We start from the raw sequence: 20,160 nt of genomic DNA on the forward strand, positions 1-20,160 counted from the left end.
AGAGCTTGCTGCAAACTGCACGAGGCTTTATTGTAATTTAACGAGCTAACCCCATGTTAGCTCGGGTCTTTCACCCACCCGCCATGGTGGATGGCTAGAAAAGACAGCTCCTAGGGCCTCCCGAGAGATCTTAGAGGGCAGCGTAAGGGGAGTGTCTAGGGGTACGATCAGGCTCATGATTGGTGTGCCTCCAGGCTTGGAGGGCTTGCCCTGTGTTGATTGGCCAACTGGTTGTTATGGCCCATAGGCCCTCCCAGGGTGGTTGCTATGCTTTGTGCGTCATTGCTGTGCGATTGTCCGTAAAGCACACCCAGGGTCATAAAGCATAGCGCCACCAGCTAACTTCTGATTGGTTCCTTGTCACGAGGCAGGCATCTGACTTTCTAGTGACTAACTAACTTTTGATGGGTTCCTTGTCACGAGACAGACATCTGACTTTCTAGTGACTAACTTCTGATTGGTTCCTTGTCACAAGGCAGGCATCTGACCTCTAAGTGATCAAGGCAAGTTTATGGCAAGCACGTGTTCGGCTGTTATGGCTGCCGAAAGGGGAGCTGGTCCCTTCAAGACTACTCAGGAGGTTGCAGAGGAATATACCTTATATCCATCCTGATATGCCATGCTGAAGTGGCTCCTGATCTTCTAGGTGCTGAACTCCTGTACTAACTTCCTGCTTGAGACTCATTACCACCCATCCCCTCCAGTGGAAAGACCTATAAGAGTAAATGGGAGTAGGAGAGAGGGAGGAAGAGGAGGAGAGAGAGGAAGGCAAGAGAAAGGGAGGGAGGGGGAATAAGGGAGAGCTAGAGGGAATGAGGGAGGAGGGGAGGGAGGGAGGAAGGATGGAAAGAAGGAAGGAAGGAAGGAAGGAAGGAAGGAAGGAAGGAAGGAAGGAAGGAAGGCATTCAGACCTTGAGCAAAAGAGCACCTTGTGACCCACAGAGCTGGCACCCTATCCTAAGTAGGGTGGTCAAGGTTAGTTCATCCCTTTTACCACCAAGTACCTGTTGAATAAGGATATAAATGTATTCCCTTTTCTCGTTCCCACTCCTAATTTATCATAGAACTCAATCATTCAAATGATTTGCATTAGTCTTTGTTCATGACAAGGAACACTAAGTAGAAGAGTTTGGCTTACAGTTTGACAAGATACAGCTCACCATGGTGAAAAGGCACACTCAGCAATGGCCTGAAGTGACAGCATCCTGTTGATAATCTGTCCACCACCAGCTGGCCACACGCAGTTTACTCTGGTTCTAGTGTGAGACAGGCTCCATTCTCATTCCTAGTTCTTCCTTCTGGGTCTCCTCACTACAGTTTAGGCTCCTGCCGACTTGTGGGGAGAACTCAGATGAAAAATTAAAGTCGATGCTGCTGTACTTAAGTTTTCTAGCTTATAAGTTCTTGGGCTTGTTTTCTTGAGGACTCTAGTCATCTCTCCACTTGGTTCCTTCTCATAAGGGTGGTTCTCCATGTGTGGCAAGCTTCATCATCATTATCATCTGCCTTGAAATACAGATTCTTAGGCCCACCTCACCCTCAGCTCCCTGACACCTATGTCTTGGATAGCCCTCTCATACACGGCTGCATTCTTTCCTAGGCTGTGATGGCTCCGTGCTTCTTAGAGATGGCTTACTGCTTTTGTCTCTCTTTCAAAATAATTGTTTTTGCAGATGTAATTTCCTGTAGCTTCACCAGAATGCACATGCCTCCAAACTGACCCCTCTGCATCAGTCCCTCTGGTGTGCACTGTACTTTTGCAGATGCAGACATGCATTGCCCTTTAATGTGCTTCAATGGATATCTACTTGATTATGCCCTTAAATTGTTTTCTATCCTAACACTTTAGCTTTGAGTCGCGGGAGTCTGTTACAGAGTTGTTCTGTCTCTTTTTGGTCTCATTTGTTTTTCCAATACCTCTGCTTTCTTGTGACTGCCCCCCCTTTCCTCTGTGTCTCTTCTTTCACATTGTGTGATGTCTTATTCTCCAGTGTGATCTTTGAAGTGTTCTCACTTCTGCGCTTGCATCACTCATGACAGAAGATAATGGCTCTCCAGTGTTTAACCCATTATATATATATATATATATATATATATATATATATATATGTTTTGTTTTTTCTGGAGGATGATCTCCATCCACTGAGTACCTCCTGAAGCTTTCCTTTTAACTCTTGGAGTATCTCATATGTTCTGAATGGTGTTGTCTCCCTCCCTTTCATCATTTCCAGTTTCTCTTTCTTTGTAGTGTTTCTCCTAATTGAGTTCACTTTTTCAGGACTGGCTGTCTACAGGCGATGTTGCTGGAGAAATTTACAGTCACCAAGTCCTTCTGCATTTACAGTATCTTCTTCCCTTTCCCACCTACAGCATGGTCCTTGCCCATCCATGCTTGATTTTTGCCGCTTTGGGCAGATCTGTGTCTCTTTTGTATTATGAACATGCATAGGGCTACCTACCTCCCATCACTCCTCCAAATGTGTTTCATTTTAGTTCATTCTTACCCCCTTTGCTTTGCATAAGGCTTAGAAGACTCAGTGAAAGGTTAACTGCATCATACTCAAACTGGGGCATGCGCTATTGCTGTTAAACACTGATAACTTTAATAAGTTGATTTTTCTTACTGCCTTAAAAATAAAATAAGAAGCTTGTCTTAGTTAAGGATTCTATTGCTATGATGAAATACCATGACCAAAATGCAAGTTGAGGAGGAAAGGGTTTATTTGGCTTACACTCCCATATCTCCATTCATCACTGAAGTCAACAGGAACTCAAACAGGATAGGATCCTGGAGGCAGGAGCTGATGCAGAGGTCATGGAGGGGTGCTGCTGACTGGCTGCTAATCATGGCTTGCTCAGCCTGCTTTCTTTCTTTCTTTCTTTCTTTTTCTTTTTCTTTTTTTGGTTTTTCGAGACAGGATTTCTCTGTGTAGCTTTGAAGCCTATCCTGGCACTCGCTCTGGAGACCAGGCTGGCCTCGAACTCACAGAGATCCTCCTGCCTCTGCCTCCTGAGTGCTGGGATTAAAGGCATATGCCACCAATGCCCCGCCAGCCTGCTTTCTTATAGAACCCAGAACCACCAGTCCAGGGATAACACCACTCATATTAGGATGGGCCCTATCCTGTTGATCACTAATTATGAAAATGCCCTACAGGCTTTCCTATAACCTGATCTTATGGAGACTTTTTTTTTGGGGGGGGGGCGGCGGCAGGTTTTGAGACAGGGTTTCTCTGTGTAGCTTTGGAGCCTATCCTGACACTCTGTAGACCAGACTGGCCCTCGAACTCACAGAGATCCACCTGCCTCTGCCTCCCAAGTGCTGGGATTAAAGGTGTGCGCCACCAATGCCTGGCTCAGAGGCATTTTCTTAATTGAGGTTCCCTCCTCTCAAATGACTTTCTTGTGTCAAGTTGACATAAAACTATCCAGCACTGAGTTAGTAGTCTATCATTTCCTAGAGGTTAAGTTTAAATGTAATTTGCAAACAAATTTGTCTAAGACCAGGAATCAAATTCCTGAGTCCAGGCACAGGTCTTTTAACTGTTAGATAAATTAGCTTCCTGATGCTGGAGTGACAAGATTTGCCTTTTAAAATTAAGTATGAATAATATGTTGATTTGTCCATAGCGTAACTCTTAACTTAGTCCTGGTCCCCCAGTGACTGTGATAACTGGCCTAATGTTAGTTTCACTTTCTATTTATTAAAATCCACATGCAAAACCCTGTCTCAAAAAAAAATCTACATGCAGGATCTCCTTTGGATTGTATTGTGAGAAGCGTTGGTTTGTTTTATAAATGTGATGAAGTTATTAATGATGATTCAGCACTTAAGGTACAGCTTCTGTAAGTTGGAAAAACATGCCTTTTAAAAAGATTTATTTTTAAAGTTGTGTGTGTGTGTGTGTGTGTGTGTGTGTGTGTGTGTGTGTAGGTAGGTAGGTGGGTAGGTAGGTAGGTAGGTAGGTAGGTAAGTACAAGTGAATGCAGATTTCCACAGAAGCAGGAGGTTGTGAGCTTCTCAGTGCAGGTGCTGTGACTCAAACTCAGATCTTTGCAAGAGTAGTACATGCTCTTAACCTCTGAGCTGTCTCCAGCCCTGGGTCTGCTCATTCCTACAGAAATAATTAAATCTCTGATCTGGGTAGGATACTTTCTTCGGTGTTTTGCTCAGCACCCTGCTCCCAAATCCTGCATCTCACCATATTCACTGTTTCCATATAGATGATTTTTTTTCTTTGCTAAATCTCTGCTTTGTATGTATTATGCCATTTTTGTCTTCTTTTTCCAGAAGGAGTCTACAAGCTCAGGGCTGTTGTCCATGACATTCATGGAGCTGATGTGGAGCTGGGGCCTTATTACGTGGACATTGGCCGTGAGAACGTGTCTGTATTCGTGAACTCCAGCTCTATCCATGACAGTGAAGCTCTTTCCTTTGCTGACTCCCTCCCACAGCAGAAAGGTGAGACCTGTGCGTGGAGATCTCTGGGGTGTGTGGAGCCTGACTCAGCTTTAGTTTCACTGTCCAAGTTCTAGCCACCCTATTCAATACAGCGCCATCATCCATTTTGACCTCACATAGAAAATAGGCACTGTGCAATATTGTGTTGGGGGAGATGGGGTATAATCACACAGAGATCCAACCCTAGGGAACTTGTAATCCAGTAAAGATACCTGGACAAGTGTATAACACAAGATACATGAAAGAAAAAAAGGTGCCTGCAGAGGAGCATGGCCATGGGGGTGGGAGGTCCCCTAGACTATGTGTCACCATGGGACAGATACTACCTGAGGTAGAAGTTGGTACATACAGTGAGCTGTGATGAGCTGGTATGGGGACATTCTGGCAGATTGCACAGCCATAGCCAATGGTATGTGGTGCTGGGCTCATAGTATATCAGGAGCTCCTCACTCCTGCCTCCTCATCCTCCCCCCACACCCACCTGTAGGTATCCATTCCCCTGTTGCTAGCTTGGTGGACGACATCAAAAACTCACAGTCCAGAAAGAGTTAGAAGAGGGACTGTAATTAAGAGTTCTGACGAAAACAGTTGGGACACATTCTAGCAGAGCCAGTGTGGAGCAGGAAGACCCCAGAGTATTCCACTCCAGGAGATAGTAATAGGCTCATAGGAAAAGGGGAACCCAGTGGGAGATGCATCCTGAAGTACTCATTCTTGAGAATCAGGACTATTTTACCACATATGGACTGCATTTCCCACAGTCCCCCTTGGGGGGAAACTCTCCGACTAAGCATCACATGACACAGAGGAGCTCTTCTAAACCCTCAAAGCATCGCACTGTAGCCAGCCAGCTGACCGTCCGTATTGACTTGTCTTATCAAAGCTTTGATTACAGTGGATGAGCACAGGCCATGAGTGTCTTTGAGTAAAGTGGGTTTTGTGGTAAGATTTAGAATTGGGTGATTGGAGTCTAAATCCCATGCTAAAGATCAATAATTGGACACCCTTGTGCAAATTCATGACTTTTCTTTCCTCAGGTGTTGTGACACTGGTTGTGATCAAGATTAAGTTTTAGCCATTGTTAAGGAAAACATATCAGTCTTATTCATGGGGCGCATTTAAAAAGAATCTGTATCCAATCCATTTTATTTATCTTGTAAATACAAATTTTCTCTCTATAAAGAGAAAATGCATAGAAAAAACAGCAACAATAATTTTAAAGCCCATATCCCTTTTAATATCCCAAATGAGTTCATTTCAATCTTCTTAGACATCACAGCCCTCTTCTAGGATCTGATTCAAGTTTTTAGCATTTGCCTTCCAAATATTCATACATATGTGTATAAGCACACATGTGCACATAAAATACTGCATTGCATTTTAGAGGATTTAGATGAATGTGGCTTATTGTTGGATGCCCCATTAAGAATCTTTATGATGTGGAGATTATATGACTAAACACATATCTCTATGATGTGTGTTTAATATACACACATAGGGCAAATATGTTTAACATAAAGCCAACTAACAAAAGAATCAGTGTATTGCAAAGACCATAATATATTTATCGCTATGTAGAGTTCTCTGGAGAGACAAAATAATCATTTAAAGAAAATTTTAAAGAGAGAAATCCTGTGACATAATTCATGTTTGCCAGCCATCTCATTTGAGTGTATGCTCCAGATTTCAAATTTTATAAAATTCAGAGATAAAGTTGATAATGATAAATATTGGTGTGTGTGTGTGTGTGTGTGTGTGTGTGTGTGTGTGTGTGTGTGTGTGCTTAAGACAAGTGGATTAAAATTTCTTCCGTGTCTTCTCTTGTAGGCACAGTCGTGATGCATCGCTTCTCGTCTGTTTCTTCATACAATGTGTCCTTTATTTCTCAGACTCAAGTGGACAACAGCCAGGCTTGGCTTGGTGTGACTGTTGGGTATAAGATGCAATGTGCGTCTCCATTTTAATTGTAGATATAGCTCTTCTGCCTTAGCAACTGACTGCTGAAGCTTCTGCTGTCAGCTCAGCCCAGGACCCATCCTATTGTCCCTTCATCAGGCTCCTGTACACATGCAGTTTGTTCTGGGACTTCCTTGAAACCATAGGTTCTGAGCTCTCACAAGAGTTGAGGAGTATCATATGGTCTCTGCTGCCCTTACCCCACTTCCATTCTATGCCTTCCAAAGGAGCCAGCCATGTTGCCTTGTGAGCCATTACTGATGGCCCTCAGACCTGGGCTCTACCTCCTGCTTGGGCCCTACAGATCCCCCTCACCGCTGGCTTTGCCTTACACTCACAATCCATAGACTTAGTGTTCATGTTTTTGGTTAGGTGTGGGGGTGGGGTGGAGGTCTCTGAGTGGCTTCCAGCTCTTGGTGCTGATGGACCCCTGCCTCCCTCTCTTTGTCACAGCTGTGTCTATTTACACCAATGGAACTGTGTTTGCTGCAGACACAAACATCACATTTGTGGCTGTTACCAAGGAAACTCTACCCCTGGAGTTCATGTGGTATTTGGGAGATGACCCACCAGTGAGGACAACTTCCAGAAGCATCAGAAGAAGGCTGAGCATCCCTCAGTGGTCTGTCAATACGGTCTTTAGTGCTGATGCAGCCAACAGTCAGGATAAAGACCACCTTGGCACTGTCACCATAGTTTTATTGATGTTTACATTCCATCCAGCCCCTAAGCACTTCTGTGTGTTGAGCTTAGCCATAAAATGTAAAAGAATAGGAGCTCACCTCCCCCAAGTGAGCACTAAGAAGCACAGTGATCCAAAATTCAAATCTCATCTCAGCCCTCAGTATAATCTAGATTGCACTTCGTTTAAACAAGGGCGGGGTGCACACCTCACTTAGAGACATGAACTAAATAATGAGAAAGGGAACTTAAGAAGAAGTCCCTCCATCCCGACTTTGCTACTACTCATTGGATAATGCCCACAATTTAAGCTCCCAGCTCTGTCTGTCTGCTAAAGCGGTGTGGAGATTCCCACCAGCCTCATGTTCTCATCTTGCCTTGTTCCCATCCTCAGGTACCATGTGATGGTCAAAGCCACCAGCAGGATCGGCAGTGTGGTCTCCGAGCCCCACCTCATCAGGATACAGAAGAGAATCATAGCCAATCGGCTCATGTCTACTGCCTCAGCCCTGGTAAATGCCAATGTGTCCTTTGAATGCAGACTCAACTTTGGCACTGATGTAGCCTATCTTTGGAACTTTGGAGACGGGACCATTGATCTGGGCAAAAGTTTCTCCAGTCATGTCTACAGAAGGTAAGCCATACAGAACAGGTGACAACTGACTGCAGGTGGCACATGGAGCTGCCTTCTGAAGGATTGATGCTTAAAACCCCATAGCCAACCTTGCAGGTCATGCAGATGACAAATGTTGAATAGAAACAATTCAGGCCTGACTAGGCTCTGAAGAGCTTGCAGTCCAGGGAAAGGAGGCAAATAGAGGCCTTCATTCCTGGGGGTTCCATCAGCAAGGAAGGTATGGGCTGCAGAGGGCATGATCCACACACATGGTTTTGTAAACTACAAAACAATATTTGGGCATTTGCAAATGACCAGAAGAGGGACCTCCAGCATGGAATTCCTAGAGGAAAAGTGGGGAGGGGAAACCAACAGAGACCCAAAACAAAGGCATGAGTGGGAGAGGCCTGCAGTAGCAGATGGGTGTGATTGAGAGAGGGAAAGGAGGTAGACAGGGGGCAGACAGGGGTAAGAGCTCTGAGGACACACTACAATGGGTCCCTGTATCTGAAGGTAGAGTATGAATATTACCCTTCATTCAACCAACTGCTTACCTGGAACAAGGCATTATGGGATAGTTGTATGTCACTTAACTGCCAGAGGTACTCTGTAAAGCCATTATCTGTTGGTTCTGTTAGTGTGCATGCATTATAAGTGTGTTGACACAAACTTAGGTACCATAGATCTTACATTGTGCCTGATGCAACCAAGAGATAGATGCAGAAAGCCACTGCTAGGTAATGTTTTATAGGAAACATTTCTTTTTGTAAGTAGGTGTACATTCTCTGAAAACTATAGTTTATAAATATATAAACCAACCACATAACCATTTATATCATCATCCATATACTGGCCATCATTGTTTGTGTTGGCAATGTAGGAACCTAGTTCATGCCAGTCTCATTCTGTTTATGTTATGACAGCTGTGCCATCACTAGGCAATACAAAATATTCTGCCTTATCATAATCCTAGGAAACCCTTGTCATGTCATATGCAATACTCCATTAACCATCATTCTCCAGCAACTGGCTAGATTAGAAAGATGAGTTATATCTGATTGCCTTTGTCCAAAATCATTGCTCCTGAAGGTTTTCTTCGATGCAAAAACCACAATTACAAATGGCACTCAAGGTTGGGAATGTGGAAACTGCAGACAAGCAGTCATTTGTTCCTCACTGAGTCTCTGGCTGGGGTGAATCCTAGGTCCTCAGTGGGTCAAGACCTCACAATGAGTGTCCAGTTTTCACAGTTGCCAGAGACACTCATGACCAAGGCCAAGCCTCAAACTCATCTGATGTAGTGGAATATTAGAGTGCACAGAATTGTGTTATGTTTATGTCCTGTTATGATTAAGAAAAAAAATGATCAAAAGCAACTTCAGGCCTGGTGGTGGTGACACATACCTTTAATCCCAGCACTCAAGAGGCAGAGACAGATGGATCTCTGCAAGTTGGAGGTCAGCTTAGTCTACAGAGTGGGTTCCAGGACAGCCTTCAAAGCAACACAGAGAAACCCTATCTTAAAAAAAAAGAAAAAATATAGACTTCAGGAACAGTTTATTTGGATATAGGGGTTCTGAGGTCTAGATGATCACATGGTGGGGAAGACATTGCAGCAGGAAGGAGGAAGCTGACAGATGAGAGAGCCAACTCTTAAGTGGAACTGTATACCTTCAAAGCCCACCCGTAGTGACACACTTCCTCCAGGAAAGCCACACTTCCATAACCTTCCCAAATAGCCCCACCAACTGGGGACCAAGCGTTTAAACACAAGTGTCTGTGGGGATGTTTCTCTTTCAAACCACAAGTAGAAGAATTCAAAAAGTAAAACCTCTGGGCAGCGGCACCAGAAACCATTACAGGCTTCCCTCAACACAGGCCCATGTCTATGGCCTCTTCTAACATTCACAGGCAGTCTTTAGTGGTCTATCACTAGCCATAATTCATGACTTCTTCCTTGGAAATAATTTTTCAGGTACAGAAGGAGTCAATCAAAAGTTCCGGAGGGATTTGCACATGGCTAGGCAGGTACCTAGAGCTCAGATACCCAGGATGTACTCTGTGGCTCCAGCAGCCCTCTGCAAATGGCAGTGTGTGTCTGGTGCCATCCCAGTGTTAGCTCTGGACCATCCCACAGCCCAAGAACACCATGCAGACATCCTCCTCATCAGACACCTGCCTTTCTTCCTGGACCTCCAGGGTAGCAGGTGACATTCTATTTACAAGCTGCCTAATCCCCACAATCCACCTTCTTTCCATAGCCAGGACCTTCTACTCTGTCCAGAGCTGCATGAAGGTGCAGGCTTGAAACCCATTCTGTTCCTTCCTAGTCCCCCAAATCCTAAGGATTGTTCAGGAAATCTGACCCTAGAACCAGAAGATGTGTCGGGAGACCCAGAGCTCCAGTCAGGAATGTCCATCACATGGAAAAGTTTGAGGTCCAACTTTTGGGTAGCTCTGTGGTCAGCAGAGAAATGAGTCATGGCTCCTGGGAGCAGTATGCTCTTGCCTGAGTGTGGTGTTTGGAGCACATAACTACCAGCTGACTAACACAGGCCTTTATCCACGCAGCATGGACAGCTCCACCAAGCAGACAGAGACTGGCCTTCATGGAGACCAACTTCCTGACCCAGGCCTCTTCTGTCCCTACTCTTTGGGTTCACTTGCCATCAGATAGAATAACCACAGGTCACAGATGGTTATAAAGCGGGAACAAGAACCAGTGTACAGTAACCTTGATCTCTCCATGTCTCTGCTTTCTACCCTTCCAGGGAGGGAGAATTTACAGTTGAAGTCCTTGCCTTCAATAATGTCAGCTCTGCCATCCTAAGAAAGCAACTTTTCATCGTGCACGAGCCTTGCCAACCACCCCCGGTGAAGAACATGGGGCCTAAGCAAGTTCAGGTAGGGCCAGGCTTTAGAAATCCTCACGCCTGCCTCCCTATAGGCTGCTTCCATATTGCTGAGCTCGATGCAGAATGAAGGAGGCTTTGTGAGTTTGTCCTGCTGCATGTAGCACAAAGGAGTCCCTGTGAGGGCTCTGAAGCTGCTCCCTGAGCAGGGAGAGCCTGGCTTGGGAGGGAAGCCCGGCTTCTAGTGGGAGAATAAGTCCTTTATTTCCTATATGACTGACATTCAGCACAGCTTGCTTCGAGCAGCTTTCCTTCTTTCTTTCTTTTTTGACTATATACAGAATAATAGCATTTTCAGTCAAAAGGGAAATTTGACACCAAAATTAAAAGAAATGGCCAATTATATGCTGAGTACTAACTACAGAGTAGGGAAAAGAAAAGAAGGCTGCCTTTTCTTCCACTCCTTTGAGGGTTTTGATTTCAAGCAGTTTTACTTTCGGGTCAAAGGTGTTCAGCCTGACCCTTGGGGATCAAAATCTACTGCTGAGTTTTTGCCAAAACACTTTCTCTGGTGGATTAGCTGCCAGCCCCTTGCATCTCAGGTCCCAGAAGCCTCAGAGTGCAGTTGACTTTAAAGAGAGTATGGGGTTGCCCTGGGCAGGCTGTGGCCTTCAATTGTCCATGACCCTCAAGGCAAGACCTCTGGAGCTCTGAGGCCAGCATTCCATGGTGTCAGGCTGTTCTGTGCTCTCTGTGTGAGGGATGGACCAAACTCAAGGGATTCTAGGGAAAAACCATGGCTCATGAGGCTCTGGCTGAGATTCTTGCTCTGTTGTGCAGCTGATACTGTCCTTTGTTTGAGTTTGTTTATTTTAAGGAATATTTTGTTATTTTTGTTATCTTATTTCATTTATTTTCATCTTATTTGAGATTGGGCATCACTATTTAACCCAGAAGGTCCTAGCACTCTCAGTTTTCCTTCCTTGGCTTCTTGCTTGCTGGTGTTACTGGCTCATACTCCCACACACGGATCTATTGTTGTTTGTTTTAATTTACACTTACTTTCAATTGATACACAGAAACAAACATTGTACAAATAAGTGAGCTCAGTTTCTAATCTGTTAAACATTTTCATTTGAGTTTTTCTGTAAGTTAAGGAAAACAATATTGATGATTCCATTTGACTTTTATACTTCTTGTGTTTTCTGAAAGTATAAAGACAAACTGGAATTGTGTGAAATCCAGACAGCAGGAGATAGATGTATGTATTTTAAATGTTTTACTACTTTTATAATTATCCTTATTATTTTAAAATGATGTGTGTGTATGGATATGGCTCACACAGCCCAACCTGTTGGAGTTATAGGGGGATGTGAGTTGCCCAACATAGGTACTGGGAAGAAAACTTAGTTTTCCTGCAAGAGAAGAAAATATTCTTAACCACTGAGCCCTTTCTCCAGCTCCCTGCTATTGTTTTGTTATATGGAGAGGGAGAGAGAGAGAGAGAGAGAGAGAGAGAGAGAGAGAGAGAGAGAGAGAGAGAGAGAGAGAGAGAGAGATTTGAATATGTGTGCTTATAACAAAATTTTAATCATTGTGTTATAGCATGACCACTGTCTCTTATTACATCATCTTGTCTATTATTTTTAATGGGGGCATATACTGGATCATATGTACAAATTCTACAGCATTCCCAGAGTCCTCATTACTACACTTTGATTGTTTCTAACTTTCTATTACTACAAGTAGCATGTGGCTCTTCTGTGCACACATCTTTAGCATGTGGCTCTCCGTGCAGACACCTTTAGCATGTGGCCCTTTGTGCACACATCTTTAGCATGAAAAACCCTGGGTGCACACATTTTTCTTCATGTCCTTAGCATCTTCATGTCACAGAGCTAAGGAACAGAATGCCTCTCTTGGGAAATTTGTGTATTCCAGTTGCTACTGTGCACCCCAGATTGTCAGCATACAGAGCCATCTCCCACTCCAATGAAAATTGTATAGTTTTAATGCATTTTGTCACTTGGAATGTGTGTATAAGGTCTGAAAATTGAGAGTATTACTATTTGCCCTGGCCCATGTGGTGTGGTAGCTTTGTTGCAAGTCCTATAATGAAATCAGATGCAGAGCAAAAGCAATGAAAAGGATTGAAGAGTAAATTAGATAGTGTAGAAAGCCACCTAGAGAATGCAGAAGGTAAATTTCTCAGTTATAAGACTAATACATTCCTTCTTCTCCTGTTTTTTAAGTCTAGTCTTTATATCATTTGTGTTTTCTTTACAATAAACTATATTTCATCTAAAATTTCAGATTAAATGTCTCAGTCAGTAGTGGGAGGAGGGCAGCCACTACCTTTTTTTAACCCTTAAATTCATTTTATTAAGACATTTCCATATATTATATTTTGATCATATTCTTTTCCTTCCCTCGACTCATTCCAGATCCACTCCACCTCTCTATCCATCCAACTTCATGCTCTCCCCCTCAAAAAACTAGAAAACAGCAAAAATTGAAACATATAAACAAAGAGAATCAATAACAAAAAGATATTAAAACAAAACACAAAACATAAAAAACATGGAGTCCGTTTTGTGTTTGGCCAACTACTCCTGAGCATGTGGCTTACCCTGGAGTGTGGTGTTATAAGAAGACAAGGGGGAACTAAAACAGGAGGGTTAAATGGGGGAGGAAAATGTGATGGCGGGGTAAAAGAGGGACCATGGGGAGAGACAACTAGCATAATAGCGCTGCATTCTTAAAATCCCACTTCTCCAGATTTTTCTCTTTTCAAAATACATGGAACTACCTCCAGGGGGAGCCCTTGCACCTAGCATCAGGGCCAGAGGAGGAGGAGTCCCAAGGTAGGCTCACTTGGACTGCTTTTCCACATTCAGGCACAAATCCCAAAGTCAGGCCAGGATGTTGAGCTAGTCCCAGAGGCTGGATAAAGGGGCATAAAGAGCTTAGGAAGAACAGCACAGCTGTGAGTACCATAATAAATACACAAATAGCAGATATACAATCAAATGAAATTCTAATGTAATCAAATCTAGTTACCTTTTCATTTGCCATTTTCCCACTAGCTTCATGCTTGAAAAGCTATCTTTTTTCCTGCTATTAGTATGTGAACATAAATACTCGCTTTTCTTGGTTTTATATTTTTACTGTTTACTTTTGTCTATAAAATAAATATATGGGTGCTGTCTAAGGGCCAGTCCCAGGTCTCATCCTGAAATTTCACAAACAAATGGTTGGGGATTCACAAGTGACACTTTCTAACAGTGCACTGCACCATCAGGGTTGGTGGACATTCACTGACATGACTTCTCATGTCAATTTCCAGATATGGAGGTCTCAGCCCCTGACACTCAGAGTGACGTTTGAAGCTGCAGTCCTCTGTAACATTTCCCAAGGGCTTTCCTACACCTGGAGTATTGTGGATGCGGGGGCGACTGCTGTCACCCTCCCTGCTGCTGTCAACACCCACAGACAGACCATCATGCTCCCAAGCTACACCCTGGAGTGTGGGAACTACACTGCCATGGCCAAGGTGGGCTCACTCACAGTTCCTCAAGCACTGTCAAGCCAGCCAACCCTTTCCACAAGCACTGGAGAAAACCCTCTTCTACCAATGAAAGGGAGAGTTGTTTTTTTTTTTTTTCATTTTATTTTGATTTTTTTGTTTGTTTTAAAAGTGTGGGTAGGATTTTAAGAAAGAGCTTTCATTGCAGCTGGATAAGTGGCTCAGTGCAGAAGAGCCACAGTACACATTTGGTGTACTGTGCAAGCAAGAGGAGCTGAGCCGGGCATTGGTGGCACACGCCTTTAATCCCAGCACTCAGGAGGCAGAGGCAGAGGCAGGCAGATCTCTGTGAGTTCGAGGCCAGCCTGGTCTCCAGAGCGAGTGCCAGGATAGGCTCCAAAGCTACACAGAGAAACCCTGTTTCAAAAAACCAAAAAAGGAGGAGCTGAGTTCAAAAATACGGACCAATGCACACCTTGATAACTGTACATTTAGGCAGACTTAGAATTTAAAAGATCCATGCACTTCCCTCCAGCCATACCCTCACATGAACACTTTAGGCAACTACTGTAGTTGAGCTAAGGGCCAGTGTCACGTGTATAGATAGGTCCAGAGAGCATCTGCTTTGTTCTCGTGCAATATCCCTTGTCTTTCAGGTTCAGATCAAGGGAAGCATGGTGTATAGCAACTACTGTGTTGGTGTGGAGGTTCGACCCAGGGCTCCTGTCAGTGTGATCTCTGAAGGCACACATATCTTCATTCCCAGGGCCACCACCACCCCCATCATCCTCAGAGGGTTCCAGTCCTATGACCCTGACAACCCGGGAGCTGCTCTCAGGTAAGAACACAGAGCTGCCAGGATCCCAGGCTCCTACTTCTCCAAACTCTGGCTTGGAATACTAGGAAAGTTAGTATGGGAATTCTGCCAACATAGTTTGAGACATTTCTGTGTAGCGGCTTTCTTTGGTTGAAGTGCTTTATTCACTATCCAAGTGTAAACCAATATAGGAAAGGAGAGTAAAGTGTGAGTAACTTTTTAAGGCAATGCTTAAAATGCCAGTTTGGAATGCATGCTGTGAATGCTTCCCTTTCATAAGGACTCCTTAGTCAGATGCCCTTGGGGCGGTGGGGGCAGAGTGCCACCTCTAGTGTGGCTCTGCCCTGTGGCCTCAGGCTCTGGACCAGACAGCCCAACCCAGCAGGCGCTTCCCAGTCTTCCGATGTGATCCTCTTCCTTCCAGCATGCATCCTCCACGCTAGCATCTCTCCTCGTAGCCTCAGACTCACGTCCTCCACCAGTCTGCTCTGTGTTGGGCATCACCACCACCTTTGTGCCCCTTTCCTGTGCCTCAAGTCACCCACCACAAAGTCTGCCTCTTCCCACTGTCATTCCCCATCTTTATCCAAGAAACAATTCTTTTTTTTAACTAAAATTAATTTTTATACAATATATTCTGATCACTGTTTCCCCTCCTTCATATCATCTCATATCCTCTCCCCTCCCCACACATCCAACTCCATGCCCTTGCCCCTGTCTCTCAAACAAACAGGCAAATGGACCAGAACAAAAAATAAAAGAGAATAAGCACAAGGAATGCATATACACACTAACACACATACACACAAATAAAATGCATAAAACCAAAGTTAGAAACTATAATATATAAGCAAAAGCTCAGTTAGGAAAAAAAAAAACTCCCAAATCAATGTAAGACCAAAAAAAAAACCTCCAAAAATATCATTGAATTCATTTTGTGTTGCCCATCTCCTGCTGCCCTGTGTGGTTTGTATTCACAGTGAGACTCCATGGGAGGAAACTGAATTTTCCTTTTTGAGCATTTGTCAATTGGAGATAGTTTCTTGATTGGGATGAGGGTTCTTGTCTACTTCCCCCTCTTAGTGCTGGGACCCTAAGGAAACATGTCTTCCAGTCACTCAGACCAAAGCTTCCCTGAGAGGTTTTAACATCCCTTTCTCTCACACTCTGTGCCTCCTCTGTCAGGAAATCACATTAGGTCTCCCATAGAAACCAACTCCCCACACTTCCCCTGATTGCCTGGGTGGAGCCACCTGGGCCTCAGCTTGTGCCCATCCTCAGCCTCAACCAATCCTCCAAGACAGGATGGAGTTTTCTAGAAAAAGTTAAATGCCCTCACTTCCCTGTTCTGACCTTCATCACACCCATTTGACTCAGAGGGGAAGTCACTGTCCTATCTGGAGCCAATCCAGTCTTAAACTTATTCCTCATATCAGACGGTGGTGGTGCACGCCTTTAATCCCAGCACTTAGAGGCAGAAGCAGGCAAATCTCTGTGAGTTTGAGACCAGCCTGGTCTACAAGAGCTAATTCCAGGACAGCCTCCAAAGCCACAGAGAAACCCTGTCTTGGACCCTCCCTCCCCCCCCAAAATATGACACTTATTCCTCACTCATATAGCTGCTATTCATTGCCCTCCTTCACTGAGTTTAAGTTCAGAACATCAGGGCTCTCACTGGGTACACCCCAGTGCCTGGCACATGTCCCTATTCGTCAATCGTCAATCAGTAGAGAGGTCCCTTTGTTGTTGTAACCCCTGCTGTGATCCTGTGTGTTTGCCACACCAAGTGTGGGATTTGGTGCTTCTTTAGTGCAGTGAGGTGAGAGGACCCCTTCCCTACTCTAGCTGTGTGCATGCTGTAGACACACCTCTCTACTATCTGTTCTTCACCCCCAAGACAGACAGACCAAGGCTGTGTCTCCATCATCTTCACACCATCAAGTCTTAGAACTCATCATAGTGCCTGAACACGAGAGCTAAGTGCCTCCTGCTGAATGTGCTTCTGGGTAGTAAGGAATCTTTTGGGGGAATCACGGGACAGTTTCTCTGTTACAAACTGTATTGGACACTGCGTTCTGTTGTCTCAGGGTTGCTTCTTCCCAGCAGAGGTTAAGAGGCTGCTGCAGTACCTGCCTCAGAATGCAGTACCTGCCTCAGAATGCAGTACCTGCCTCAGAATGCAGTACCTGCCTCAGAATGCAGTACCTGCCTCAGAATGCAGTAGCTCCTCAGAATGCAGTACCTGCCTCAGAATGCAGTACCTGCCTCAGAATGCAGTACCTGCTGCAGAATGCAGTACCTGCCTCAGAATGCAGTACCTGCCTCAGAATGCAGTACCTCCCAAGAATGCAGTACCACCTCAGAATGCAGTGCCTCTTCAGAATGCAGTACCTGCAGTCAAAACATGGAAATGGGTTTTTAAGGCTCAGCAACAGTGACACTTATGGAAACAGGTTGCCATAATGAGGCTGGCATTCCTTGCCAGTGCATTTCCATACTGTTGCCTGCCTGCCACATGCCTGTTTAAGTATGTCTTATGTCTTCCCCTATGGGTTAAGAACTGCTCAAAGGTGCGCTGATGCTGTCCTCCCATTCCACCCTGATGGTGCAACCATCTTTGCCTTGTGGCTCAAGCAATTATCATTTTAGAAAGATAGTGAGATTGAAGGGGAATCATCTCAAGTTCAGTTCACTGCTGGCCGTACTTTGCACCAGCTCTGAGTGAAACAGGGCAGCTCCCCAAAGCCTCTACCAAGGTGTTTTCTTCCTAAATTAGGCATACTGTGACATTCCTGCTTATTGTCTCAAAGATGAGATGCGGCACTGGCAGAGTCATCATGAAGGAATTATTCTAGGCATTGCAGGGTTGTGTTACTTATGAGCAGAGGGAGTCATCATGCACAGGGATGGGAAGGAGTGACAGAAGTAGCTCCAGGACCACAGTGGAAGACACAAGTCAGCCGGAAGCAGAACTCTAGGTGGAATACAGTGGTCTTTGTGCCAGTGAGTGGGAGAGACAGGCCCAGCTCCTGTGTCACTGATGTCAAAGAGTGAAGGTTGTCATCTCTTCCCAGTCTCATGTGCTTTTAACATGCAGTGATGCTAACCATGCCCCTCCAATGGCTTCTTCTATAGTTATCACTGGACTTGCACTGCAGCCAGCTCACCAAGGTGGCCCTGCTTTGAGGACTCTACTCTATATCAAATGGACACTCACGCTCCTTCCGTTTCCTTCCAAGCAAGATGGCTCAGTGAATGCTGTGACCAGTTCCTTCTGACACTGACAGTCTCCAGCAATGGACAGAACTCTTCTCAGGCCTTGATATTCCTGTCCACCCATCCTGACCCAGCCTTCAGGTACCCATGCCTGGTCATACGTAGCTGAGCACTCTGGATGGTGGTGGAGACCAGTGTAAACTTAGGCCATGTGGGAACCACACCATAAGAAGAAGGTGGTAGCCAGGGAGGGGCTGGTGACTTGGATAGCTCTGCTGTCTCCTGGGCTAACAGTGACACATAAGTGATTCTGAAAGATTTTATCAATGGGTCCTTCCTGTTACAGTACCCGTCCCCAAGATGGAAGACCAGTGCTTGAGGCTTATGATAGAAGGTGGCAAGGTGATCTGATTTCCAGACTCAGGAGCCTGTTAGGAATTGCAGGACTTAAGGGATGCAAGTGTGGGTCCATTTGTGACATCTTGGAGCATGAGGGATTACAAAAAAAATGCTGGGAACCAAACCCATAGGCTCTTCATCACCAAAGTACCAATGGTTGCCAAGTACTCATACATACATCCCCAGAGACCAAAAGCAGGTACCAGGACTTGAGCTGTGCTGCCAGGATGGGCAAGGACATAAAAACATCTGGGTTCCCCCTCTAGGCTCTAGGTTATATGTGACTGAGCAGGGGCTGAATTCCAGGGGAGTCAAATTTGAGGATAGTACATGATTTATACATTCCTGAGAATGGCATGCCTGAACGCTTAGGAATAGTTTATTTCTGGAATTTTCCATTTAATGTTTCAGATGTTGGTTGACTGCAAGTAGCTGAAACTATGGACAACAGCTACTGCATACATGTACACACACAAATACAGAGGTACACACAAACATGGGACAGGCTGATTCCCTTTGAGGAAGCAGCAGAACTGTCTTGCCATGGTCCTTCTTGCCTCCTGCATTTGATGTTACATGGTGAAGCCATGGCTTGGGATGTGCCTCACAGTAAAAGACAAAGAGAATCCTGCATACCACTTAGCAAGTCCTCTCTGTATTCAGCCTTTTAAAGAGTCCTCAAGTCCTGTAAGAAAGGAATCCACATGCCAAAGCCCAACATAGTCCCTCACACTACCTGATGATGTCCCAAAGAACCAGCTGTCATGAAATGCTCTTTGGGACTCATCCCTGGGCCAGCAAAGAGCCTGGAGATATGGCCAGGATGTAGCTATAGTGAGTCAGAAATGTTTGTATCAAATGTGGAACTGTGCAAGGTACGGTCCCATTGTAGGGCATGGGGCAGCTCATGACCCAATAGCTCTGCACAAGTGAGAAGCAAGGCTGAGCACACAGGCTGTGATGACACATTGGGTTCTCATAAAACAGAGCCAACACAGATGGTTCAAACATGGCCAGCCCAAGAGAATGCAGCCTAAGGATGCATGTGGGTGGTATTTTCCTACAACATCAAGGGGGTTGCCTGTTCCAGATTCGTCCACATCTCATGGGCCAATTTTAGAGACATTCATGTAAACTGGAATGAAGAGCTGTCTCTCAGAGCTGTGTGTGAAGACTGTGACAATGTACCAGACCTCACTTATTCCTGGGATCTCTTCCTAGTCAATGCAACGGAAAAGAATATGGTGGAAGGTAACATGGCTACTATTTTTCTGATAAATAAAAAAGCTGGGGTCTTCCACTAGGGAGCTTTGCAGCCAAGTCCCCACTTTCTGTGTTGTTTTGCTTCTGGTGTTTCCATGACTGCAGCAACCTCAGCCTTGTGATAGTCATGGTCACTCCAAACTCACAGAGAATAAATACCTTTACCCCTCAAGTAAACATGCTTATGTAACCTGTATATGTTTTTAAGGTGGTGTGTATGTGTGTGTGTGGTGTGTGTTTGTGTGTGGTGTGGGGATAGGTGTGTGGAGTGGGGTATGTGTATGTACTGTATTGTGTGGGAGTGGTGTGTGTGTATGGTGTGTGTGTGTGTATGTGTGTGTGTGGTGTATTGTGTGTGTGTGTGTGTGTGTG

At 44.9% G+C, this 20,160-nt stretch overlaps 1 protein-coding gene across 1 annotated transcript in view; it reads left to right on the forward strand.

Moving 5' to 3' along the window:
- The window catches only part of Pkd1l1 (polycystin 1 like 1, transient receptor potential channel interacting), a 133,418-nt gene that overhangs the window by 13,510 nt on the left and 99,748 nt on the right, over positions 1-20,160 (forward strand). Inside the window, exons 4-12 of the mRNA XM_035453022.1 lie at positions 4,292-4,462; positions 6,290-6,409; positions 6,872-7,040; positions 7,494-7,733; positions 10,487-10,619; positions 13,914-14,120; positions 14,750-14,931; positions 18,046-18,267; positions 19,616-19,776. Of these exons, the coding sequence (XP_035308913.1) occupies positions 4,292-4,462; positions 6,290-6,409; positions 6,872-7,040; positions 7,494-7,733; positions 10,487-10,619; positions 13,914-14,120; positions 14,750-14,931; positions 18,046-18,267; positions 19,616-19,776 (1,605 nt within the window). The remainder of the gene's footprint in view (positions 1-4,291; positions 4,463-6,289; positions 6,410-6,871; positions 7,041-7,493; positions 7,734-10,486; positions 10,620-13,913; positions 14,121-14,749; positions 14,932-18,045; positions 18,268-19,615; positions 19,777-20,160) is intronic.

Source organism: Cricetulus griseus (assembly GCF_003668045.3).
Source record: "Cricetulus griseus strain 17A/GY chromosome 1 unlocalized genomic scaffold, alternate assembly CriGri-PICRH-1.0 chr1_1, whole genome shotgun sequence".
In the NCBI taxonomy this organism is placed as follows: domain Eukaryota; kingdom Metazoa; phylum Chordata; class Mammalia; order Rodentia; family Cricetidae; genus Cricetulus; species Cricetulus griseus.